Source organism: Loxodonta africana, chromosome 16 (genome assembly GCF_030014295.1).
Source record: "Loxodonta africana isolate mLoxAfr1 chromosome 16, mLoxAfr1.hap2, whole genome shotgun sequence".
Lineage (NCBI taxonomy): Eukaryota > Metazoa > Chordata > Mammalia > Proboscidea > Elephantidae > Loxodonta > Loxodonta africana.
Window position 1 is genome coordinate 11,740,202 of NC_087357.1, and position 26,193 is coordinate 11,766,394.

A 26,193-nucleotide genomic window follows, 5' to 3' on the forward strand; every position below is an offset into this window, starting at 1 on the left:
GAGAGGGGCTTGGCCTGCGTTGCTGGCTCTGAAATGTAGGTAGGGCCCACACACAAGGCCCAGAGAGAGTCCTCAAGATGCTCACGGAAAGCGTGAGAAGGAATGCTGGCAGCTTCTAGGAGCAACATCCAGCCTCTGGCAGACAGCCAGCAAGGCAATGGGCACCTCAGTCCAAAACCACAAGCTACTAAATTCAGCCAGCGTCTTCCTCAGAGGGTAGAACGCTGCTGACAGGGTGATTTTAACCTCATGAAGCCCAGGTTGGACTTCTAACCTACAGACCTCTGAGACACTAACTGGAGACTTTTATTCCGCTAAATTGGCTGGAGTTTGTTACAGCAGCCACAGAAGACTGATACAGTTCTCTTTCTCCAACATCCTGGCTTGAAAATTAGAAGCCAGAGAGGTCCCACTTGGGTTGTTCAGGGGTGGAAGGTACTCTCTCCAAAGGCAGTGAGCTCCCTGCCAGACCTGGGAGCGCACTTTGGGTGGGTGCCTGCTCTGTGGGTGACCCGAATGTCCCCTGTGACTCCTGGATGGCAGCCCTCGGGAAACTCCACTTTCTCTCATGTCCAACAGCCAGGCTCTCTCTCAGGTGAAAGCAGGGGTCCTCCATGGTCACTGGGCCTCACTGCCATGGACACTTGACTGCTCTGGACCCTGGGGGCAGGGGCACAGGAGTTCCTGGTCTCCAGTTCCTGAGACAGGATCACGGTGAAGCTGGGTGGGAGGTCTGCATCTGCCAGAGGCCCAAGCAAGCCGTGTGGGGCTGGTCACTGGGTAGCGGGGCAGGAGGCTGGGCTCAATCTCTAATTGTCCTTAAGACATTGGATGATCCTTTTCCCATCTCCAGTCACATTTCTCCACCTGTAAAACGACGGGATGGGACAAAGGACCGCTAAGTTTCCTTCTAGCATTAAACTCTGGGGAAGCAGCAGGGCAGGGCAGCACACAGGCAGGGGGCCAGGGAGTTGGAGACAGTCAGTGGCGCACAGGACGCTCAGGCACCTGCCCCCAGGGCCCTAGGCGCCTAGGCCGATCTGCCGGGAGAGGGAGGGGTGCAGGGAGGGCGGGGCCGGCCTCCTGCGCCCGCCCAGGCCCTGGACGCGCCCCTGCCCGCCCGGCCTAGCGGCGGGCTGCTCATACCCAGTGCTGGCGCCCCTGCGCGTCCCTGCCCTGCTGTCCGCGCCGCCAGAGACCGCCACCCTGCCAAGAGCGCGGTGCGGAGCGGGCATGGCCCGCCAGGGCGCCGCCGCGCCGGCTCTGGCCCTCGCGCTCCTGGCGGTGGCCCTGACCCGAGCCGGTACTCAGGCCTGGGTCCCCGAGGACGCCGACTACGACGTTCAGGAAACCTGGAGCCGGGAGCCCTACTACGCGCGCCCGGAGCCCGAGCCCTTCTCGCCGCAGCCCTCCGGAACCAGGGAGGAGGCGCGGGAGCCGCCTGCGCCCAGGCCACCCAAGAAGGCGACCAAGCCCAAGAAGGGGCCCAAGAAGGAGAAGCTGGCTCCGGAGACGCCGCTGACGCCAGGTAAGTAACTTCTGCGCTGGGCGCCGGGGCTGACTGTGCGTCTCTATTAGCGCGGCCCGTTTTGCCTCAGGAGACAGCGAGTGTCCCGGTCTGTGTGTTTGTGGCTGGGAATGGGATGAGAGATCCCGCGACCTCCCCATCACCGTCCGCCTCCCTGGCGACTGCATTTGAGCATCCCCCTTGCCATCCCAGCTCCCCAGAACTTAAACTTAAAACTCACTCCAGGCGACCCTCGCTCCTGCCCAGGTGGCGATGGAGCTGCGCACTTGGAAGCTGCCTGGAGAGCTGCTCTTCTCCGACCCAAGTTTCAGATTTACTGGGCAAATGACCTTTCTGCCGGACTCTTTCTCCTTCTCTGCCCCTCTGATCTTCACAGGAGCCTTTTCTTAAGAGCGAGTTTCCTATCTGGCAGAGTGAACGGCAGGCAGGCCTGTTTGGGTAGAATGGCCTTTTAGGGGAAGTGCAGCAAGTAGGATTTTACCCAGCTGCCACCCCTCTCATTTCCCTGTCTTCCTCCTTGGGTACGTTCCTTGAACCATCTGCCCTGTTGGGGCAGGATGGCATAGCCTTACTAGGGCTCACTTTGCCTGGGCCAGCCCTTGTGTCTGCAGGGAGACTCCAGCCAGGAAGGGGGAGCTGCAGGATGCAAGGAAAGCCCAGTGGTTCCCTGCAGCCTGGGGTGCCCTGTCTTCTGTCCATCTGCCAGTACTTGTCTCAGATCCATCCCAGTTTCTAGCAGCCCTGACCTGGGGAATTGACTCTCATTTAGTCTACTACACATCTCGGGAAGTGCGACTTTTAATTGCTCCAAACTTTCATTGCTCCAGTTGCAAGAGGCTGTGTCCTAGTATTTCAAGATTGGGGAATGAGCAGGACCACAGCCAATTCTCTGGCCTTGTGATGGCCTTCCCTGAGAGGAGATACTGCCCATTACGACACTCCTGGCCTGGGAGGAGTTGCCTTTGTTTGCTGAAAACTGTTGGTGAAAGTCCCCGCGGTGAGCTCAGTGGGAAAGGGGTGGAGCTGGGGTCCTCGAACCACTGAGCTGGGGTCCGTCTCAGCATCCCCTTTCACACATGCAGGGAGTCTGCACCTGCTTCAGTCTGTGGGCAATTCTGACTATTCTGTGATTATGTAGCCCTGAACAGAAGCAACCAGAATTTCCAAATGCAATGTTTTTCTTCTGTTTTTTGGGGGGTGGGGTGGGATGGGGTGGGGGGGTGGGTTGGTTATGGGAATGAGTTGCAAAAGTTGCCCTGGTTTAATAACAGGAGTAGGAGTGGGAAGAGACACTCATACTTGTGAGCGTATTAGGAGCTGTATGTAAAACTGTCTCATCCAGTTCTGCCAGTGGCTCCATGGGGTGGGTGCTCTCACTGTTTCACAGCTGAGGAAACTGAGGCACAGGCAGTTTAAGAAACTGGCTCAGTGACCCACAGCAGCCTTGGGAGATTCCAAAGTCCTGTGCTTTTTAACTCAAGGCCTTTTTTGTTTGATCATTTAATTCGACCTGTGTGTGATTTTTTGTGTGTGTGTGTGTCTGCTGTGTGTTCAGCACAGTTCCGGCTAGGCATGGTGGGGTAGGCTGGCAGACATGGATGTTACCTTGTGCTGTTCGCAGAGAGTGGCTGCAGGCGGGATGTAGCTCTCTGGGTGGTACAAATGGTTTGTGCTTACTGTCAAAACCCCCAAATCAAACCCATTGCCATCGAGTCCGTTCCGACTCATAGCCACCCTATAGGATGGAGGAGAACTGCCCCATCTGGTTTCCAAGGCTGTGATCCTTACGGGAGCAGACTGCCACATCTGTCTCCCGCCGAGCAGCTGGTGGGTTCTAAGCGCAGACCTTTCAGTTAGCAGCCAAGCGCTTAACCACTGCACCACTGGGGCTCCTTTCTTACTGTCAAGAGGGAGGAAAAGGGAGCTGAGTTATATAACTCTAGTTTATTTCTCAGTTCCATTTTATGCCCTAAAAAGAGTATGGCTGCAAACCAAGGTCATCAGCCCGAAGATGACATGCAAAGTCATCCACTCGCAGGTCCAAAATGCGGTCCATTTATCAATTCTTCACCTGGGGATAATGAAAACCAGGGACCTGGGCATTCCAACTGTAGGGATCTAGAAAATATTAAATTCAACCAGACACAGGTCAGTAAATGGAGAACCTAGCCTGAGAGAGCAGAGCCTGGCTCTCCAGATAGCAGAAGCTGATGCGTCCGTGTGGGTTTTTGACAGTAAGAAACAGTCAAAATAATAAACAAGACTCCCATTAGGCGACTTGAAGATTTTCTTTTCCCTTCCATTGCTTGGGTTAGAAGTAGGGTCGGATGTGTCCGCTTTACATTTGGGTTTCTGCTGGTCGGATTGTTTACCGTTTTCTTCCAGGACTGGTGAGAACTTGCCCATGTTGGAGCATGCGTCAGCCTGTGCGTCGTCGTCCTCGGCCGTGGAATTTGCAGAGTGGGCAGGGAACCACGCGTGTTTGTGTGTCATTGCCCAGAATCGGCTCCAGGCACACAGCTAATTTGCATTTGGTACTGTGTTGTGCCCCAGCCACAGGGGTTGCTATCTGAGCATATTTGTTGTAAACAAAGCCCTTTCTGTTCTGTGCACTGCGAGCCAGTTGGTGGAAAGGGCTTCACTGTTAAGCTTTGCTTTGTCCCTTCAGGGTGGGTTGCCGTGTTTGGGTTTCTGATAGAAGTGTCTTCTCCTGGGTGGACTGGAGGGGGAGGTTAGGGGGAGGCATTCATCCATCGCATATTTCAGCACGTGTTTTATAAAGCAATGACAATGCTATTAGCACACCTAACAATTTAATAAGAAATCCTTAAGATCATCATATCATATGTTCACTGTAACAGTTAAATCCAAAGTCTTCTGTCCAGATAAACCCCCTGTGGAATTCTGAGGGAAAGAACGTTTTGTAAAAAAGGGCATTTTGTGCACATCAGCAAGCAGCTTCCTAAGACGCCACCTCGTTTTCCAAAGTGCTTTCCAAAGTCAACTGTTCTGCTGGCACAGCCCTGCCTGCCTGTGCCCACGGTTCCGGACCAGGGCTCGTGTGTGGATAATGAAGGGGAGTTGGGGGAGGTGGGGACAGCTCCTAGTTTCCGATCTAGGGACACTGGATTGGGGCGCTGTGCTTCTTCAAGATAGCCAGTGGGCTTGCAATGGGCCCAGCTATGGCTGCCAGGTCTCACGGTGGGTGGCTCTGCTTGCTGAGGTGATGGCAGCCTGGCTCCCTGGAGGCTGGAGTGCTGAGGGGTGCCTCCTCTGGACACCCAAGGTATGCAGGAGCCCGAGCTCTCAGGCTTGGCCTTCCCAGCAATGGCGCCCCTCTCTGTACCATCTCAGGTCCTTTACCAGGCCTTCTGCTCTGGTGGAATGGAGCCCATGAAGTTAGGGTCTCTTTGGACAGCCACAGGGAAGGGCGATCTGTGTATCTGGCCAGCGCCAGTCAGTGCCTCACTGATCGTCATGGGATGGCGAGCGTGACATGGCCCTTGCCAGATGCTGAGTTCAGATTCTAATGTCCCAGGTATGCCGGGAATCCCTGGTAGGTGCACGTCAAGTGTAGGTGCATGGCCTTAAGTTTGTTCAGGATTCCGACAGAGCTGGGTTACAATCTAGTTCTGCCCCCATGGGCTTGTGTGACTTCTCCAAGCTCAGTCTCCTGTCTGTGAGCTTGGAGGTGGGATGAGGTCAGATGTCCTTTCAGCCTTTGGGGACAGTTCAGAGGCAGCTTCTCCCCATCCCTCAGTGTCCCCAGTGAGGCTGAGTCTCGGGAGTCCTGTGTGTACATGGGGCTGCTTTCCCTTCTTCCCTGTCTGACTCCCTTCTCAGCCTTGCTTGAGCTTCTTGACATCACCTCCTGGATACACTACCGTGCCCATGATCTACTTCCTGGCAGAACTTACAAAGTCTGGCAAATTCCAAAGGTGCCTTCACATGGGCTGGCACATACCTGCCTGCTGTTGGGGCTGTGGCGGCACTTTAAAAGGCAGAAACCAGTTGCCGCCAAGTCATTTCTGACTCATAGGACATCATGTGTGTCAGAGTAGAACAGCGCTCCATAGGGTTTTCAGTGGCTGGTCTTTCAGAAGTAGAAAGTCACCAGGATTTCTTCCAAGGTGCCTCTGGGTGGACTCGAACTGCCACCCTTTTGGTTAGCAGCTGAGGCATCAACTGCACCACCCAGGGAGAGGGCTCCTTATTTCGTTGCAGGTCAGAAAGGCTGGTTGCGCCTGCACAGAGGGCAGAGAGCAGAGCTGACCCCTGCCTTTCTGGCCCTGAGGGACGTCAAGACGGACTAAGCCTTGTGCGTGGATGAATGGCTGGTCCAGAGAAGGGCAGGGGCTGTCTGAAGATGCAGCTGAGAGGGAGAGAGAGATATTGATTGATTGATCAGTCGATTGATTTTGGTCTAGCCCTGATAGAAGTACTTAAAACTTTGCAATAGCACCTCTGTCCTCACCTCCCTTCCCCGCCAGATCACCAAGTTCCCTGATGACCTGGAAGTCTGTGCAGCCCACCTTTCAGGAGTCACCTGACCCCAGGAGACTTGCTTCCTGCAAGAGCTACCCTGTCCTCAGAACAGCACACGCCCAGGCTGTTCTTGGCCCACTCAATGCTCCTTTCCCCACGGACATCCGGGGGGCACTACTCCTCCTAACTGCTTTTGCTTAGGCTTTTCATGTTTCCTGCAAAATCCCCCAGGCTCTCTCCTATGTGGGTGTGTGTGCGTGTGTGTGTCCCTGTGTGTATGTGCATGTGTGCATGGTGACTAAGAAAACTGTAATTATTGTCTGTAGAGGTGCCTCGAGGCCACGCTTTTGGGGGGCTCCCGAGAACCCTCTTGTGCTCTTTGGCGGCTTTCTGCTGAAGCGGCTCCTTAACAAGAGGAGACCAAGAGCTTAGAGCTGGGCTGCTTCATAAGACAGAAGGCAGATCCTGGTGGACTGGAATTTCCTGGGAAAACTTCAAATATGCAGTAAAGCATTTTTTTTTTTCAGTTTCTGGGAGGCTGCTACTGTAAGCTCCTTGCATAAGGAAGGGAAAGTCATATTCTATTAATTAGAAGAATTATATTTATCACCATAGACCAGGATAGAACATGCGGCCCACGTTGGCAATTCCCGTTTGCTACTTTTAAGGAATCCGGTTTTGTCACGCAGCCCAGATGGAGGTGCTGGTTTGATTCTGGTTCCTTTTATTTCTCCGTGCGCTCTTTCCGCTGTATTTTCTTCTTTCATCTGTACAGACCATATGCTGCCTTTCATCTCATGAGGGCGGAAGGGGCTGCCAAGGGGAGGCATGAGTGCCCACATGAAGGTGGCCCAGATTTGGAGTCAGCTTCTGGCTCCGCCATCTCCTAGCTCTGGGTCTTTCTCCCCTCTGAGCTTCAGTTTCCCCATCTGTAAAATGGTGTTGTTCATACATTTTCTGCCCTCAATGTGTAGTTGCCAGGCTCAAATGTTATCATCAGTGTGAAAATGCCTTGTAAGTTATGAGTCATGCTAGATATTAGCTGCTATTCTTCCAGCAACCGGAATAGTGCTTTGTGAAGTATAGGGGATGGGTAATACTAATGATGAGAACATGTAGTTGTTGTTAGGTGCCCTCGAGTTGGTTCAGACTCATAGTGACCCCCATGTACAACAGAACAAAACACTGCCCAGGCTTGCACCATCCTCACAGTTGTTACTATGTTTGAGCCCATTGTTGCAACCACTGTGTCAGTCTGTGTCGTTGAGGGTCTTTTTCTCTGGTCCTCTACCTTACCAAGCAGGTTGTCCTTCTCCAGGGATTGGTCCCTCCTAATAACATGTCTAAAGTACATGAGATGAAATGTCGCTATCCTCGCTTCTAAGGAGCATTCTGGCTGTACTTCTTCTAAGACAGATTTTTCTGGCAGTCCATGGTGTATTCAATATTCTTTGACAACACCTTAATTCAAAAAGCATCAATTCTTATTCAGTCTTGCTTATTCATTGTCCGGCTTTTGCATGCATATGAGGCAGTTGAAAATACCATGGCTTGGGTCAGGTGCACTTAGTCCTCAAAGTGACATCTTTGCTTTTTAACACTTGAAAGAGATTTTTTTTTTTTGCAGATTTGCCCAGTGTAATATGTCATTTGATTTCTTGACTGCTGCTTCCATGGGCATTGATTATAGATCCAAATAAAATAAAATCCTTGACAGTTTCAATATTTTCTCCATCTATCATGATGTTGCTTCTTGGTCCAGTTGTGAGGATTTTTGTTTTCTTTGTGTTGAGGTGTAATCCGTACTGAAGGCTGTAGTCTTTGATCTTTATCAGTAAGTGCTTCAAGTCCTCTTCACTTTCAGCATGCAAGGTTGTATCATCTCCATATCAAAGGCTGTTACTGAGTCTTTCTCTAATCCTGATTCTTCTTCATATAGTCCAGCTTCTCAGATTATTTGCTCAGCATACAGACTGGATAAGTATGGTGAAAAGATACAATGCTGACACACACATTTCCTGATTTTGAAGCATGCAGTGTCCCCTTGTTTTGTTTGAACAACTGCCTCTTGGTCTATGTACAGGTTCCTCATGAGCACAATTAAGTGTTCTTGGATTCCCATTGTTTGATCCACACCAACAAATGTCTTTGCATAGTTAATGAAACACACGTAAACATTCTCTGCCTTCAGCCAAAATCTGTCTGACATGAGCAGTGATATCCTTGTTCCATGTCTTCTTCTGAATCAGGCTTGAATTTCTGGCAGTTCCCTGTTGATATACTGCTGCAAGAGTTTTTGAATTATCTTCAGCAAAATTTTACTTGCATGTGATATTAATGATGTTGTTTGATAATTTCCATATCCTGTTGGATCACCTTTCTTTGGAATAGGCACAAGTATGGATCTCTTCCAGTCTGTTGGCCAGGTAACCGTCTTCCAAATTTCTTGGTATAGACGAGTGAGCCATTCCAGCATTGCATCTGTTTGTTGAAACTTCTCAGTTGGTGTTCCGTCAATTCCTGGAAACTTGTTTTTCACCAATGCCTTCAGTGCAGCTTGGACTTCTTCCTTCAGTACCATTGGTCCTTGGTCATATGCTATGTCCTGAAGTGGTTGAATATTGACCAAATCTTTTTGGTACAGTGTCTTGACTTTGTGTCTTCTGTCTTCTTTTGGTGCCTCCTGTGTCATTCAATATTTTGCCCATAGAATTTTTCAATATTGCACCCCCAGCCTTGAATTTTTTCTCCAGTTCTTTCAGCTTGAGAAATTGCTACGGGTGTTCTTCCCTTTTGGTTTTCTATCTCCAGGTCTTGGTCCATGTCATTAAAATTCTTTACTTTGTATTCTTGAGCCACCCTTTGGAATCTTCTATTCAGCTCTTTTACTTCATCATTTCTTCCACTTGCTTTAGCTACTCTGTGTTCAAGAACAAATTTCAGAGTCTCTTCTGACATCCATTTTGGTCTCTTCATTCTTTCTTGTATTTTAAGTGACCTTTCGCTTTCTTCATGTGTGACGTTCTTGATGTCATCCCACAACTCATCTGGTCATCAGTCATTAGTGTTCAATGCATCAAATCTGTTCTTGATATGGTCTCTTAATTCAGGTGGGATATACTCAAGGTTGTAGTTTGGCCTTTGTGGACTTGTTTTAATTTTCTTCAGCTTCAACTTGAACTTGCATGTGAGCAATTGATGGTCTGCTCCACAGCCAGCCACTGACCTTGTTCTGACTGATGGTATTGAGCTTTTCCATTTTCTCTTTCCACAGACGTAGTCAGTTTGATTCCTGTATATTCCATCCACTGAGGTCTAGGTCTGTAGTCACTGTTCTTGTTGTTGAAAAAAGTCATTGATCCTGCAGAATCCTATCATGCAATCTCTGGCATCATTTCTGTCACCAAAGCCATATTTTCCTAAAATATGAAAACATAGATCAGCCATTTATTCAGGGATTATGGTAGGTTAGGCCCTGTCCTAAGCACTCTACATACTTTGTTTTGTTCCCTCCTCACAACAACCATTGAGGCAGTTATCCTTGTGTCCTTGTCGACAAGTGAGGACACACTGTCAGTCAGTGGTCAAGGCAGTGGCACAGCCTGGCTGAAAGGAACAGAGGCAGGCTGTTCTCTCGGCCCATGTCTTAACAACCACCTGCCTCTGCCCTTGCAAAGTGACTGGGCCTCTGCCTGTTGTCTTGTTGCCCCTCCTGCCAGGGTTTCTGTTCCCCACATGTTGGTCCCCTGGAGACTCAGACTCTCCGGTTGGCAGGAAACTTGCCCGACACCTGAGTCTTTATTGAATTCGCAAAGCTGAGCCAGGTCAGCTGTCCCCACAGGGGAACCAAGAGGCCAAAGCTGGAAAGAGATGAGGACCTTCCCCCAGAGAGATCCTTCCCCTAGAGCTGGCACCTTGAATCCAGACTTCCAGCCTCCTAACCGTGAGAAAATAAATTTCGGTTAAAGCCATTCACGTGTGGTATTTCTGCTACAGCAGCACTAAGAAACTAAGGCAGAGGTTACTGGGGGATGTTCTTGCTCACAGAAGGTGGGCAGGTGCTAAGGTGGCCTCGCTATGGGAGCTGGCTGTTTCCAGCCCTCTGGGTCAGCCTCTCTCCTCCAGTTTTGGCTTGTCGGCTTCCCACACCCGGATGGAAACACTTAATTTTGTAATTTTCAGCTTGTATCAAAATTAGAGACACTCCCAGCAGGCACCCAAAGAGAGTATGGCTGAGAGAGTGTCGTATTTGTCTGGGCTGGATATTGCCGCTTGTATTTTTTTGTAGATCTAGGGTTTTCAGCATGAGAGAGCTGGACGATGAATATGGAAGACCAAAGAAGAACTGACGACTTTGAATTATGGTGTTGGCGAAGAATACTGAATATACCAAGGACTGCCAAAAGAACAAACAAATCTGTCTTGGAAGAGTACAACCAGAAGGCTCCTTAGACGCAAAGATGGAGAGACTACGTTTCACATACTTTGGACATGTTGTCAGGAGGGATCAGTCCCTGGAGAAGGACATCATGTTTGATAAATGAAAAGGAGGAAGACCTTCAAGGAGATGGATTGACACAGTGGCTGCAACAATGGTCTCAAGCATAACAATGATTGTGAGGATGGTGCAGGACTGGGCAGCATTTCGTTCTGTTGTACATATGGTTGCTATGAGTCAGAACTGACTCGATGGCACCTAACAACAGGATTTTCCTAATAAGTATCTTTGTGTGTGTGACTGTAGAAGAATTTGAAATGATTTCATTAATTGGTGCAACCCAGTAGACGTTTCTGGTATCTCAACTTGCATTTTAAAGTCCAAACTCAGTATCTTCCCCCATAGATTCCACCTCCCTTCTTGTTTTTGTCTGTTTGGTCATTCACTCACTCATTGGTTTCATTCATTCATTCATCACAGCCTGTTATGCACCAGACCCTGGAGATACAGCAGTGAGCAAAACCAGACACAGGCCCTGCCCTCATGCAGAGACCAGAACGTGGTGAACTGCAGCTGAGGTGATGGTATCAAGGAGAGGTGTGCCCACTGGTGCTGGTGCCCTGCCAGGTCCTTCCTGCAGATGCACTATCCCCAGCTGCTGTGAGTCCTGGATGTCAGCAGCTCACAGCTGCACCGTTCTCTGGAGAATTGCCCTTGGAAGGTTACAACTACCACTCCGACCAGTCAGCCTGCAGCCAAAGATGAACCAACAGTAGAGGAGGTGGGCCCCTGGCCTCCAGGTGGGCCAGCTCAGATGCAGCTCCTGCTCCTGAGCTCCCTGTGGGATCAGGCTGAGCCAAGCTCCAGCTGACACCACAGCCTGGCTTCGCTGCATCCCCTGCCCCATCCTGCCTCCCTTTCTCCTCAGAGCGCTCTCTCAATGCATCATGTGTACCAAACCCTTCATCAGGCTCTGCTTAGAGGCAACCCAAACTAAGACAGGCACATTCAAAGCCCATCCAAGGTGGATTTGATTTAGGTGGGGAGGCCAGGAACGCGGGCTCCAAGGAAGCACTGCCTACGCTGAGATCTGCAAGCTGAGGAGAAGTTCATAGAGTGAAGGGAAAGCTGCTCCAGGGGAAGGAACAACACATGCAAAGTTCTGGTCGGAGGAAGCATGAACAGAAGATGGAAAGGCGGCTGGTGTTACTGGAGCAGAGTAGGGAGCATGGAGTGGGAAGAAGCTGGAGGAGCAGGAGCCAGGGAAGGCAGGCTTCCCAAATGACCATCAGGAGTCTCTCCAGTTGGGGGGAAACAGCATCACCCACCTAGGTCCCCAAGCCAGAGGCCTGGGAGTAAGCTCGATTGGAGAAGCCCGACAGGTAGAAAATGCCAGCTCTGGAGTTAAAAATTCTGAGTCCCAGCTCCAATTTCACCAGTTATACGCACTATCACACTCTGGGCCTCTGTGAGGGGCAAAGTATGACCTAACCTAAGATAGTGCTTTGCTACTCTCTTAGTTACTTAGTTGTTCCTGTCTAGTAACAACTTGTTTGTGTACATTGTTCTTTTTGTGAGTGTTTATTTTCCTGGGGATTTACAATAGCAGCTTTCTTTCCTCTGTCTGGGTCCCTGGGTGGTACAAGCGGTTTGTGATCAGCTACTGATCTAAAAGTTGGTGATTTGAACCCATCCAGCAGTGCTGTGGAAAAAAGCCCTGGCAATCTGCTTCTGTAAAGATCACAGCCAAGAAGATCCTATGGAGCACAGTTCTATTCTGTAACACGTGGGGTTGCCATGAGTTGGAATCAACTTAATGGTAATGGCTTTGGTGTGATATTTTTGGTTTTTCCTTTAACCATCCTTTGGGACAGTGGAGGCGGAGGGTGGAGACTACTGATTTTCAGGGAGAAGATGGCTGAATTCTCACCATTGACATACACGGAAGTAAAGGCATCTCTCTCTTTACAGGTAAAAACAGCAACAGAAAAGGTGCAAGGACCAAGAGCTTTGAGAAGGCTGCTGGTGAAGATCAGAGCACCCGTGCGGCCCATGAGGATGGCAGACAGAGTGAGTAGGCTGTTTCCGGGGCCACCTGCCCCAGGTGTATCATCTGTCCAGGGAGGTAGGGTGGCACAGGCCCTGGCACAGCAGCCTGATTACGGCTTCCCTGAGTGAGGGGCTGCCTGCTTGTTCTTAACCACTCACGTGGGGTGAAAACATTCACAGCAGCCCCCACTTTTGCAGTGCACAGGAGTGCATGTGCTGAGGCCAGGGTTCCCCACTCCACTCAGCTGAAGCCATTTCTGAATTTCCAGGAGCACTAGGTTGCCTTCTCAGCCCTCTGCCTCCCCCTCCCTGAAGAGGACATCGTTGTCTTTCATGGGGCCTCTTAGCTGCCCACAGCCTTGGGTGTCATCTCTTGTCTCCCATCCAGACCTAGGGGTCTCCCGGGTCAGGGATCAAGCTTTCTGCTCCAGAGCATGTGATTCTACGCCTAGCACCTCATGGTCTTGTAATAAATACTGTTGTTGTTAGGTGCCTCGGGTCAGTTCCCACTCGTAGCGACCCTGTGTACAACAGAATGAAACACTCCCTGGTCCTGTGCCATCCTCACAATCATTATGTTTGAGCCCATTGTTGCAGCCACTGTGTCAATCCATCTCATCAAGGGTCTTCCTCTTTTTCACTGACCCTCTACTTTACCAAGCATGATGTCCTTCTCCAGGGACTGATCCCTCCTGACAACATCCAAAGTATGTGAGACACAGTCTCGCTATCCTCACTTCTAAGGAGCATTCTGGCTGTACTTCCTCCAAGACAGATTGGATCGTTCTTCCGGCAGTCCATGGTATATTCAGTATTCTTTGCCAACACTGTAATTCAAAGGCATCAATAAATACTAGTCAGTTATTAATTAGTTACCGTAGGATGCTTGAAAGCATTATTAATTCTAGGCTCATGGGCAAACTCAGGTCCACTATCTAGCTATTACTATTATTAACTATTATCACTACTATTATCCTGTCTCTGTTACTCTAAATTGTGGTATCGAGAGTCATATCTGTGCTAGTATTAGTACTAAAAAAAAAAACCCAGTGCCCTCGAGTCGATTCCGACTCCTAGCGACCCTATAGGACAGCTTAGAACTGCCCCATAGAGTTTCCAAGGAGCTAGTATTAGTACTAAAAAAAAAATTAGTACTAATAACCATTTATTAAACATTTAGCAGGGAACCCTGGTGGCACAAAGGTTTAGCAATTGGCTGCTAACTGAAAGGTTGGCAGTTTGAACTCACTAGTGGCTCCACAGGAGAAGGAGCAGGCGATCTGCTTCCCTAGAGGTTACAGCCTAGAAAACCCTATGGGGCAGTTCTACTCTGTCACTTGGGGTCACCATGAGTCGAAAACCGCCTTTAACAGCACCTAAAAACAACATTAAGTACTTAGCTCTCGGAAGTTACCAGGCCCTGGGTCCAATATTTAACATCTCCTGGTGCCCGTCTGAGTATTCGGAGTATTATGTTATTATTACTACTACTGTTACCCGTATGTACAGGTGAGGAACAGGAGACTCAGTCTGGATGCTTCGCTTATGGTTACATAGCCTGTAAATGGTAAACCAGGAGCTCTCACCCATGACTTTCTGATTCCAGACTTCCTGCTCAGCAATAGGGCTGCTTAAAATAAACAAAGCGCTTCACAAATTCGCATTACAGAGATAGGACCCATTTTCAGCCGCCATGTGAGCCCATAAACTGTAACAGAGCAGACTGTCACACAGGAAGCGGCATGTTCCCGGAGGCACAGTGTAGTGATTGGGGGCTGTGTTTCCGGCTAAGAGCTCAGGGAGAAGCCATGGATGTGATAGGGCGGAAGTTCACCCACAGTGAGCTTCTGCAGGCATTTAACAAATGGGCAGACGTGTCTGTGTCTACTGCCCACGGAGAACCCTGGCATATTGGGAGGGTGTATAATCGACTCGATGGCACTGGGCTGGGTGGGGTTGGTCTCTGTGAGTCAGAATTGACTCAATGGTACACAACAGCAAGTATTGAGTATACAGAGGTTGGTTCACCTGAGGGTATGGCCCTTTGGGGTCTCAGCAAAAGACGGGGTAGTAAGACTCCCCACTTTGGGTAGACCCAGGGCATGGACTTTTCGTTCCCTTGTACCAGAGCCTGATAAAACACCTGCTGTTCCTTCAGCACCCCAAAAGGCCACAGGGCTGAAGCGACTTTAAGTGCTTGCCTCACCTCTAGGTTCCTGCTGCCACCCTGATCAGGGCCTGGTAGTTCCTCACTATTTTAGTAATTCGTCAGTGCTTTAAAAAATATGTTAAAAAATATTTCGTCCAGCTTGTTTTTAGCTGCCAAAGGGCTGGTCTGGATTACTTTAGTTCTTCGTTACCAGAATTAGAAGTTATTAAAATTTGGGAAGCATTTTCAGAAAGACTTTTAAAGGCCCATTTCTACACACACACACACACACATCCAGGCAGGCATGCACACACGCACGCATAAACACACACACACATTTGCTGAAGTCTGAACTTGCCCCATTTCCTGCCTCTGGCCCACTCAGGGTTATTTCCTTGACCTTGCCCTCAAAGCTTTGCCTAAACAAGCTGGGATTGCTGGTCTCAAAGGCAGTCATCATGGTTCTGAGTCACTGAATGCCTCAGAAGGAATTTTGGTCTGTGAAACCTCTTTGCATTGCTCTTCTATTAAAAAAAAAAAATTTTTTTTTTTTTTGAGGAACTGAGGGCAACCTTGGAGGGGAAAAGAGGTTGTGGATGCCCCTGATACACAAATATGGAAGGAGAGAGCCAGTGGTCTCACGGTGGTAGTGTACGTAGAGGCACAGAGTTAGGGATACAGGTCAGGAGTCAAATGGCAGTACCTTTTTGGGGTGCAGGCCAAGTTAGGGCCTCAGCTGTACAGATGGGAATTCTCAGGACCCTTCGGCCCAGCCCCTGACTCCATCCTCCTCTCAGCATTGACTCCATTGCATTATGGGCCTTGCTGGAGATGTGGCAGAATGAGGGGTTCGAGGTGGCAGGTAGTGAGATGTCAGCTACATCATACTCAAGATGGTGAGCAGAACGGAGGTCAACTATGCTGTGTTCAAGATGGCGGGCAGAACAGATTTTAGTCACTTTGTGTTCAAGGTGACAGGCGGAGCAGATGTTAACCACATCAAGTGGAGACTTTCACTTCGAGGGGAGAATATGCACATGGCTGTCACTGTGACCATGGAAGAGTGTTGAGTGTGCCAAATATCCAAAATACTTTTTGGATACTGTTCTATAATACTATATGTGGTGGGTTGAATTATTGGTGTACTTTACCTTGCCCCAGAAATGGGTCAAACCATGGTGGGTACTGGATGCCTAGTAGGGAATTATATTGCAACCAATGTATAATATAAAAAAAATAGACCATTAGAAAATATTAAAAACATTTTTATCTCTTGGGCCATACAAAGCCTTAGAACTTCAGGGCTTTGCAAATGCCACCTCCAGGAAGCCTTCCCTGATCACTTCTCTTTTGCATTCTCATGGCCCTGGTCCCCTCCTTGCTCACATTATAGTCACTTGGATGCATAGCTCTTTTGTCCCGGGAGAGTACAAATGCTGAAGAGCAGGGCTCATGTCTGACTCATCTCTGGGCACCCTGGTATTGGCACTGGCACTTGGCAATGAGAATGACAAACGTGTTTATTGAGCATCTGAACTGTGTCAGAAAAGCGTCTGGTATGCAGAACAAGTGTTCTGCGTCTATTTAAGTAGATGCTTAATGACCCAGGACAGCAGGGCTGGCCCTCAAAGGAAGTAGTCCCTGGCTTCAGCTCTTAGAGCGTGATCTCCCGCCAAGATGGAAGTAGGAGGCTTTTCTCCAAGCTGTTCATATCGGTGCTTCTGTATGCCTGTGCTGGCTGAGACTTGAAGGCCAAACCAGGGCCCATGCTTGGGGTCTGACTTTCTCCATGTGTTGTTGTTTAACTTGAGGGCTTTTCATTTTATCACAGACATCTTGGTTTTTCATCCAAGCCCTTGTCTGGAGAAGTTCGCCATAGAAGTTCACGATCCTCTACCCTGGCTTCATGGCTGCCCAGGCCTCTGGGCCCCGGCCTGGTCTCCCCCTCAGCAGTGGCAGATTATCCAGTAGGCAAGCTAAGCACAGTGTTTACCTTCCTACCAGATCGACTGTAGAGACACAGTTAACTACAGATTAGTAAGTAAGCACAAGAAAGCTTATGCTTACCTTGCTTACTGGATAATCTGTCCCTGTCAGAGACTGTAAATTTGAAAATAGGCTTTGGTTCTGTAGGAAGGTGCTGTGGGGTTGGGAGAGAGGAAGATGACAGCCATACCTAGAAGCAGAGTCTTTGATGTGAAAAAATGTGAAATTGTTCACTATAGATGATCTGGTAAGCAAGGTAGGCATGGTGCTTCCTTTGCCTATTGGATAAGCTGCCCCTGAGCTTCAGCACCTGGCGCAGCTGGTAAGGGTGACGGACCACCTCCCTGCTGGCTCCTGGTCCTGTCTGAGGGGCAGCTGGCATGGCCTCATCTGCCCTGGTGGACACTGTGTTACACACTCACATCTGTACTTCTTATTGCTTTGGAAACGAGAGGGGTGGCGAGGAACCAGAATTGGGACAGCGTCACCCCCTTTTTAACAGATCTTGGTCAGGAAGCCTGAGAAGTGGGAGCTCTGGAAAACAAGGTCTCCTGCTTCTTGCTGCTGTCTACACTTTCAGTTCCATCTGAAAAGTGCCTAAACAGTTACTCTTTAGTCTCTGAAATGAACCTGGTGCTTTCTGAGGCTTTCCTAGTGTTCCTGTAGGGTCTGGAGAGGTTGACATTGTCCTTCCAGTAGCTTTGTGATGGGTCTTCACTGGGTTTGATTAGAGCCCTGGGCACCACCCTGCCTGAAGTTGGCACTTTGTAAACTGAGTGTGTGTATTAAGAGCAGGTGGATGTGAGGCCAGCCTGGGTGGCCAGCCTTGGATCCCAGCTCTTGGTCTGGAACCAGAGCCACTCGGACTTGTCTGTGTGCAAAGGCTCCACACACAGGGGTCTGGGACAGCACTAGGCTGTGTTTGCAGCATGCGTGAGGCGCACTGAAAGGCCCCCTTGCATTTACATCACCCAGTTGACCCTGAGTGTGGGGCTCATCAACCAAGGGCCTGCTAGTTCATTCATGGAGGAGAAATTCCTGTGTGCCTTTGAACCCAGTTGACAGAGGCCAACACATGGCCTTCTTGTTGCTCTTGGGTGTTTCGTTCTTGTGAGCCCTGACCTTCCTTCTATTCTCTCGGAGCTGCTCTGGTGAGACCCTCTCCATCCTACATGGTAGGCCGTGGGATGGGTTTAGCAGAAAACCAATTTGCCGTGTCATAATGGAATTTTTTTAAAAGAGATTCAAGTTCAAGTTATTTGGGGTAGAAGTTGCACTAAAATCGATGTCTTTCTTGGCTTATTAAACATTTTGACTACGAAAGTAGTCTATACACATTGTAGAAAATTTGGAAGATATAGAAAAACCCAAAGAAGAAAATAGAACTAATCTATAATCTTATCTTCCAGTGGTAACCACAGTCAGCATTTTGGAGTCTATCCCTCCAATCTTTTCTTTCTGTGTGTGTGTGTGCACGCACTCGTGCACATGCACATGTGTGTACATCAAGAATGAGATTGCTGGTATGTGTGTTGATCACACACACTTTCTGCAAAATTGCACTAGTTCTGTTTGTATCCTTCAATTCTCGCTTAATATGCTATTGTTATTTTCTCATGCCATGAAACATTCTTTTACGACATTATTTAGAATTAAAAAAAAATTTATGATGGGTCATAACTAACTTCGTATTGTTTAATATTCAGGTTGTTTCCAGTTCTTCCCTTGTTGTGAGCTTTTCTATCCTGCATTATTCAATCTGTAGCTTTGTTCACCTACTCCTTGGACTTGGGTTCCCGAAAGCTGGATTTGCACAGTCAAAGGGTGACCACTGGCCTCCAGAAAGTTTTATACCAACTTGCACTTTCACCAGCTTTTATGGTCTTCTGCCTGTTTTCTATTAGGATGTTACTGCATATGTTGATTTTTAAGAGCTCTTTATATACGAAGGACAAGTGACCCTCTGTTTTTTATATTGCTCTGGAGCTGAACTGAGCAGAGTTCAAAGTCCAGTTCTGCTGCTTGCTAGTTGTATATCCCTGAGCATATTTAACCTCTTTGTGCCTCAATTTCCTCAAATATAAAATGGGGATAACAATTGTATATACCTCATAGAATTGTGATGAGCATTAAATAAGATAATGTGAACAAAGCACTTAGTGGCTGCTCATGATCAGTAAGTGTTCACTGTTATCACACTGAAGGAGCCGTAGTGGCAATGATTAAGTACTTGGCTGCTAACCAAAAGGTTGGTGGTTGGAGACTGTCAGCTGCTCTGTGAGAGAAAGATGTGGCAGTCTGCTCCTGTAAAAGATTATAGCCTAGGAAGCCCTATGGGGCAGTTCTAGTCTGTCCCGTAGTGTTGCTATGAGTTGAAATCAACTCGACGGCACTCAACAACAACAATATAATCACACTAGGCCCCACCAAGTGCGCTTCGTAACAGGCATTTGAAAATTTTCCATCTTTTTAAAAGAACTGGAACAGTGTAGACACATAAGAATTATTGGTTTTTTGAAAGTTTGAAAGAACTAGACTGTTCATTTGAGCTAAACATTTTCCTTTAAAGAAAACTCTTTGACAATTCTTTACTTTCATGCCTGTGATGGTTAAGGCTGTGAGTCAACTTGGTTGGGCCATGATTCTCAGTGGTCTTGCAGTTATATAACGATGTAGCTTGACAGTTATGTAACGATGTAGTCATCGTCCATGATGTGGTCTGATGTGATCAGCCAATCAGTTGTAAGGGGAGTTTCCTTGGGGGTGTGACCTGCGTCCAGTATGTACCTGGATGTTCTGGCAAAGCTTGCTTGCTTACTCTGGATCCTGCATCTAGCTGTTATCATTTGATCTCCAGTCCTTGGGACAGCAGCCTGCTGTATTGCCTGCCAATCTTAGGATTCGTCGACCTCTGCAGCTTGTGAGCCAGCAGCCTGCCGTCTTACCTGCCGATCTTGAATTTGTCAGCCTCCACAGCCCATGAGCCAACAGCTTGCCACCTGACCTGCCGATTTTGGGTTCTTCAGCCCCTTCAGCTACAGGAGTCAGGAGAGGCCCCCAGCCTGATGCCTGACCCACGGACTTGGGACTTGCCAGCTTCTACAACTTTGTGAGCCACTGCCTTGAAATAAATCTCTCGCTTTCTCTGTATATATGCTTCACTGGTTTTGCTTCTCTAGAGAACCCAGGCTAAGACAATGGCTATGGACCTATCAGGTTTTTTATTCTTTCGAGGTAATTTTGATAAATTTTACTTTTCAAGAAGATATTCCATTGATCTTTTTTTCTTAATAGACTTTATTTTTTCGAGTAGTTTTAGGTTTACAGAAAAATTGTGCAGAAAGTACAGAGTTCCCATTTGCTTCCTCTCCCTTCACACTGTTTCTCCTGTTTACGTCTTGTATTCCTGTCCGTCGATATTTTCCACATGAGTCAGCATGGTTTTATAGACTGCTTGCTTGTGATTCCCAATGAGCTTCACGCATTTATCCACTCAAGAAGTGTTTATTTGTATTTGTTTTGAGCCAGGCACTGTGTGTGATTGTCGTCTCTTTTGTTTCTTATGTTGTGTTTTGGTTTTTCCACTCTTGCTTGATTAGACTTGCAGGAGTTTTGTCTCTTAAATTACTGACCCCCCACCTCCATAAACTGGTTCTTAAATGTATTTATAAATTTTATTATTTTCTGTTTCTTTATTCATCTATTTCTACTTTTTATTCTTTTCCTCATTTTATTTTGTAGCACTATTTCAAACATCTTGAGTTGAATGTTACTTTAATCATTTTCATTCTTGTTTAATGTCTAAAGTGGTTAACCTGCCGTGGAAGGTCTGTTAGCTGAACTCCTTCTAACTTGCTCACTGAATTAAGCAGTGCTCTCCAGCCCATCGGGATGACATTGTGTCTGATACTGAGGGTAGACCAAATGAGTGGTCTTGTGTAGTCAGATCTGAGTGCTTTCTGGAATGCCGTGTATCTTTTTGCTGTTGTGACTTGAGTTTCATGCTTATGAAGAATCATGTGTTTGTTTCCAGCTGTGCTTTGTTTTCAGTGGTACTTGTCATTTTATTTATGTATTTTTTATTAAATATAACATAAAGTAATATACTTAGTGTAAAATTGTTTCTATGAAAGCTAAATAGAACGATTTGGAAAAATTTAAGGCCTCTTTTCCCTTCTAAGTCTGTGAAATTACCACAGGCCCATGTCCCTTTTATACACGTTTTACAAAACTTATATTTTATACCATGGATTGGTTGCAGAAAATTCCCTACTTGGCATTCAGAACCCACTGTGATCTGGTCCGTACCAAAATGCAAATAATCCTAAAAATATTCAACCTTTGAATACATTGAATTTCTCACTTCAAAGAAACCATAAGTAGACATCATAGCTTGATGAATTCTGGGTGCCATTACTCAAGGAAGAGACAAAGAATCCCAGCTGCCAGAGAAAACACTGTGACCTTATACCAAAAAGATTGATAAGTGTATAAGTTAAAATTATATGTAAGGAATGTATATATAATTCTTTTGATTTCTTGCTTTAACTGACTTTTTGGCTTAACTAGCCAGATTACTGTCCTGATTTTTTTAGATAAGAAGGACTGTACTCTACTGAATTTGCCTCTCATGAAACTTTGGCTGCACACTAATTCTGATGCTCCATGCTGGTTCTTGGCTAGGATACCATCTAGATGCTTTATATTCTTTTTCTACCCCCATCTTTGTTGGAGATGACTAAGGAAGAAGTAACAATTTCTTTGTATTCAATTCAACCAATAGTAACTGCTTGTTTAGACTGGAGCTATGTTGCCACAAGCCAAGGACTGCTGGCATCCACCAGAAGCTAGAAGTGTCAAGGAAGGTTTTTTCTCTAGAGCCTTCAGCGGGAGCATGGCCCTGCTGACACCTTGATTTTGGAATTTTGGCCTCCAGAACCGTGACAGAGTATATTTCTGTTTTAAGCCACCTGGATAGCGGTGCTTGTTATGGCGGCCCTAGGAAACGAATATGATTGAGGTTGGAGGAACGCTGTTTTGAACAGATACGTTCTTTTCTTGGCTTTATACAAAGAACAAGATATTAATTTTCCAGACAATGCAGACATAGCAGTGATCAGTCATATGGGATCATAATGCAAACCCATTCATTTATTTGGGAAACACAGAATGTGCCTTGGAAAGTTCGCCCTAAAAACTCACAGTTGCTGCTCTGTGAGTTGCAATGCCTTGAGACATTTGCAGCCTCATCAGGGAGACAGACATGAAAACTGTGGACTTGAACTGTGGTCTGTCTGTACTTTCTTAGGAGCATTGACTCAGGCAGAGGTGGAGGAGGGGTAGGAGGAATAGGGTGGTAGAGGGGAGGAAATCTTCAGTCTTTCCAAATGAGGCAGCCACCGAGCTGGACATTCAAGAAGCAGATAAGCGGTCAGAGCCTCAGAGTCTGAAGGCTGCCAGGGCTGACTCCATGCCTAAGCGGCTTCAGCCAGCCTGGGTCCCCGCCCAGGAGGTCAAATGGATACCCAGCTCCCTGTGGGTTTTCTCTGTCTGATCCACTGGGGCCTGGGAAAGCAACCTCTGAGCTCTGTAGTCTCAGAGCTAAGAGACATCAACCAGGGTCTGCAGGACTCCCTAAGGCTGCTCCTCCTCAACCAGCTCAGGAGACTCCCCTGGAAGCTTGAGATCAGTGCTTGGTGTACAGTCTCTGGGGAGGGGTCTGGGCATCATGGATTTTTTAAAAAAATCCTCCCAGGAGAGCTTGGGTTCAGTCAGGGTGGGGGCTGTGTTCCAAACTGGTGGGTAGTAAAGAGCTTTCCAATGGCAACGAGATAAGGCTGAGGCCAGCTACTTTTACCGAGAAGAGCCCTGGGAGAGGCCGTGCCCCTCTGGAAGGCACTGATGTCTGAGTAGGCAAAGAGCCACTGCAGACACGTTCTCCGCTACACTCGGAAGCTGCCTCCACCCTCGCCTGTCAAAGGCAATGCCAAGTTCAAGAAGGCGAAGGAAAGAATTTCATAAGTCAGAGCTATTCAATTTGCAGGCGACAATGAAATCAGAAATTCAGGAAGGCTGTGAACTTGCCCTTGGCAGAGCACTGGATGTCTTGATGAATTCTTTGCTGTATTTCCCAGCAGACACTTTCAGTAGGCCAGATGGCCTTGACTCCAGCTCCCTCTGCCAACTGGTGACGCCTATCCCAGCTCCAGCTCCTTTTTCTGCTGTTTGCCCCAAGTACCAAACCTACCCCCCACCCCCCTTGGCCTTCCCAGTGGCCCACTGAATTCACACAGGTACCTTGTGCCTGTACTGCCCTCTCGAGGGTTGAAATCACACCTGGAATTTTATGATGCCCTTGGTTTTCAAATTCTAACTCAGACGTTTAGTAGCTGCTTAAATGTGTTCAGCTTGGCTGAGTCTCAGTTTGCTTGTATGTAAAATGGGATGAAAATGCCCATCTCTTGTGGCCATTACGAAAATTAAATCACAAAATGTCTCCAGGCTGGCTCCTGGTAGCCACCCAAACATTAGCCCTGTTGCATCCTGTCATGGATTGAATTGTGTCTCCACAAAATTTGTGTCTTACTTGGCTAAGCCATGGTTCCCAGTATCACATGGTTGTCCTCCATTTTGTGGTCTGATGTAATTGTCCGATGTGTTGTAAATCCTAATCTCTGCTTGTGGTTAATGAGGCAAGATTAGGTTATGTTAAAGAGGAATAAGGTGGGAACAACACCTTTACTCAGGTCACAGCCCTGATCTGATGTAAGGGGAGTTTCCCTGGGGTGTGGCCTGTATCACCTTTTATCTTACAAAAGATAAAGGGAGAGAGAAGCAAGCTGAGAGAAAGAGAGAGAGACCTCATACCACCAAGAAAGAAAAGCAGGGAGTAGAATGAGTCCTTTGGAGCTGGGGTCCCTATGCTGAGAAACTCCTAGACCTAGGGGAAGATTGATAACAAGGACCTTCCCCCAGAGCTGACAGAGAGAGAAAGCCTTCCCCTAGAGCCAGTGCCCTGAATTCATTCTTCTAGCCTCCTGAACTGTGAGAGAATAAATTTCTGTTTGTTAAAGCCATCCACACTTGTGGTATTTCTGTTACAGCAGCACTAAATAACTAAGACACTCTGCAGATCACTACCTTTTAAAGGTAATTTTTAGGATCAAACTTTCCTAACAGCCTCCCTGGGTGGATTTGGGATATTGCGGGGGGCGGGGCGGGGGGGAGAAGGTGGAAGTGGGATTGGACTTGAGGCTCCAGATTCAGAAGTCTAACTTGCATCACTACCTTCTGACCATGCCTCGTGACTTCTGGGCCACAAGGACACCTATGATATGAAACCTAGTGGACACTTGTGATGAATTGAAGCTGATGCATATACGGGTGATTTATGATGAAAATGAATAAATATACGCCGTAGAACTAGCAGCTGTTTTATAAAGCGTCTGCAATACAGAGAATTTGGCAAGGGACAGAGTTAATTAAGTGGGGGGTAGAAGGGAGGCAGGTGTCCCATCTTAGCCTCCCCGAGGAGCAGGGCTGGGAGCACAGGGCTGGGAGCGGTGCCCTGCTCAGCACGGGGTGTACCTGGAACCATGTGCTATCTTCAAAAGTCAAGTCATCTTTGACACCTGACAGTCACGCTCTTACTGCAGATAATGGCCCATCTCCAGGCTAACTAATATTTTCCTGAAGGGTTCTTTTCACACTTTTTGCGTGTTCTCTTCACCCACTTGGTTCTCAGGAGTCGAGTGTCTGATGATGGAGCGTTGCAGGGAGCTCGTCTCTCTCGAGAGCACCATGGTGGCTGGTGGAACAGATGGGCTGAAGCGCAGCCTGTTAGTATTATTATTACTACTGAGTTATTGCCGGAGCCTCCTGGGGACTTAGCAGAAAGCAGAGGCGGGATGAAGAGCTGTGGATGAGTTTCTTGTTTATTTCAAGCTGTCTTCTAAACCTACTGATTATCTCATCAGTTGACATTCTCAGCTCTGTTGGAATACAAATGTATTACAGTTCAACCAAGTGGTCATCACTTTGGGGGGTTGGCCCTTTAACGTCCTGATTACAGATATTTAAAGTAAGCCTTGAAATGCTTGTTCTCCCTCTTTTACTTTATCATCCACGCAGCACTCCTGGCTTCCCTGGGACTGTTTTCTGAAGGGTGGAGAAAAGAGTTGCTCGTTAGAAGGTGGTGTCGTGATTGACAGCTCCTTGGACAGGGACCAAATCTTTGAGAATCTGAAGTAAAAGGAGTCTTAATGTCTTGTTCTGACTTTGCATTGCCACTGGAGTTGGTCGGTTGGTGGAGTTATCTGGGCCTGTTCTGGGGGGACGTGCTGTGCGGAGTACATGGCTCTAGCTGTACTGCGTAACCGTGAGCTGCTGACGCCTTATTCCGGTGGCTCTTTTAGGAAAGGTCGACGGTTATGGTGTGCCCAGAAAAAAATAATGGCGTAGGAGGTGTAAACTGCTGAGTACTTGCATCTGAAAATACCCTTATTTTACCTGAACCGTTGACTGATAGTTTAATTGGTAGTAGATTCTACATTCTAATTTATTATCCCGCGGCCCTTTGGATGCACGTGATTCTGATGAGAAGAAATGCACCCAGTTGCCATCGAGTTGACTCGGGCTCGTGACGACTGTGTGTCGCAGAGTAGAGCTGTGCACCAGAGGGCTTTCGGTGGCTGATTTTTCAGAAGTAGATCATCAGGCCTTTCTTCCGTAGCACCTCGGGGTGGACTTGAACATCCCATCTTTCAGTTAGCAGTGAGCACGTTAACCATTTGCACCACCATCCTGGGACTCCTCTGTTACATTAAAGGTTTTCTAATGCTTCTAGAAGCGGTAGATTTTGTTCACTTCTATTCCCGCATTTTTGTTTTTCTTTCTTTAAGGTGAAGTGTATGGAAGGTAGAATCACTGAGACTTTGTGGCCCGGTGGCAGGGTGGGTGGGTGAGAGCAGCAGGCCAGGGGTCCGGAGGCTGGGTTCTTGCCTGGGTCTTACTCTCACAGAGGGACTTGATGGGACGGTTGCAAAGGGCCTGTCCGAGCCCCAGTGTTTTTATTTCAAGGGCAGCTGGGACCAAACTGCATTTATTATCTGTTCTCAGAGTTACCAGTTCTGCCAAGAACAGAAGACAATAGATGTTTTTCTATTTATATTGCTCTGTTCGTTAGCATGCACAAGTCAAAGGTCAGAGTTACTGAAGCAAAATCAATAAGATCTGATTCATTTGCAGAGCTCAACCACGGGGTCAGCCTGAAATTTCCAACCAATAACGCTCCCTGCCTGTGGCGTCCTGGAAGGATGCTTCATTGAAAGCAGGCTCCGATAGTGTGGACAGCAATAGAGAAGGGATACTAGAGCAAAAACCAAGACAAACGAACAAACAAAAAACCGGAAAGCTAATGGCAACAAGGAAAAACAGTGGCATAATGTTGGCAATCAAATGGGCCCTTGTCTGAGAGCCCTGGGCTGACCAGTGAAGCCAGCGGGTGGGGGCTGCCGGGATGACTGAGTGGGAGTTCAGGGGAAGGGGCATGTGCCCTGA

The 26,193-nt window shown here is 47.8% G+C and overlaps 1 protein-coding gene across 1 annotated transcript in view; it reads left to right on the forward strand.

Moving 5' to 3' along the window:
• The first annotated feature begins 1,233 nt into the window (after positions 1–1,233).
• CPXM2 (carboxypeptidase X, M14 family member 2) overlaps positions 1,234–26,193 on the forward strand; it is a 126,233-nt gene continuing 101,273 nt past the window's right edge. The window contains exons 1-2 of the mRNA XM_010599223.3: positions 1,234–1,528; positions 12,423–12,521. Of these exons, the coding sequence (XP_010597525.2) occupies positions 1,234–1,528; positions 12,423–12,521 (394 nt within the window). The remainder of the gene's footprint in view (positions 1,529–12,422; positions 12,522–26,193) is intronic.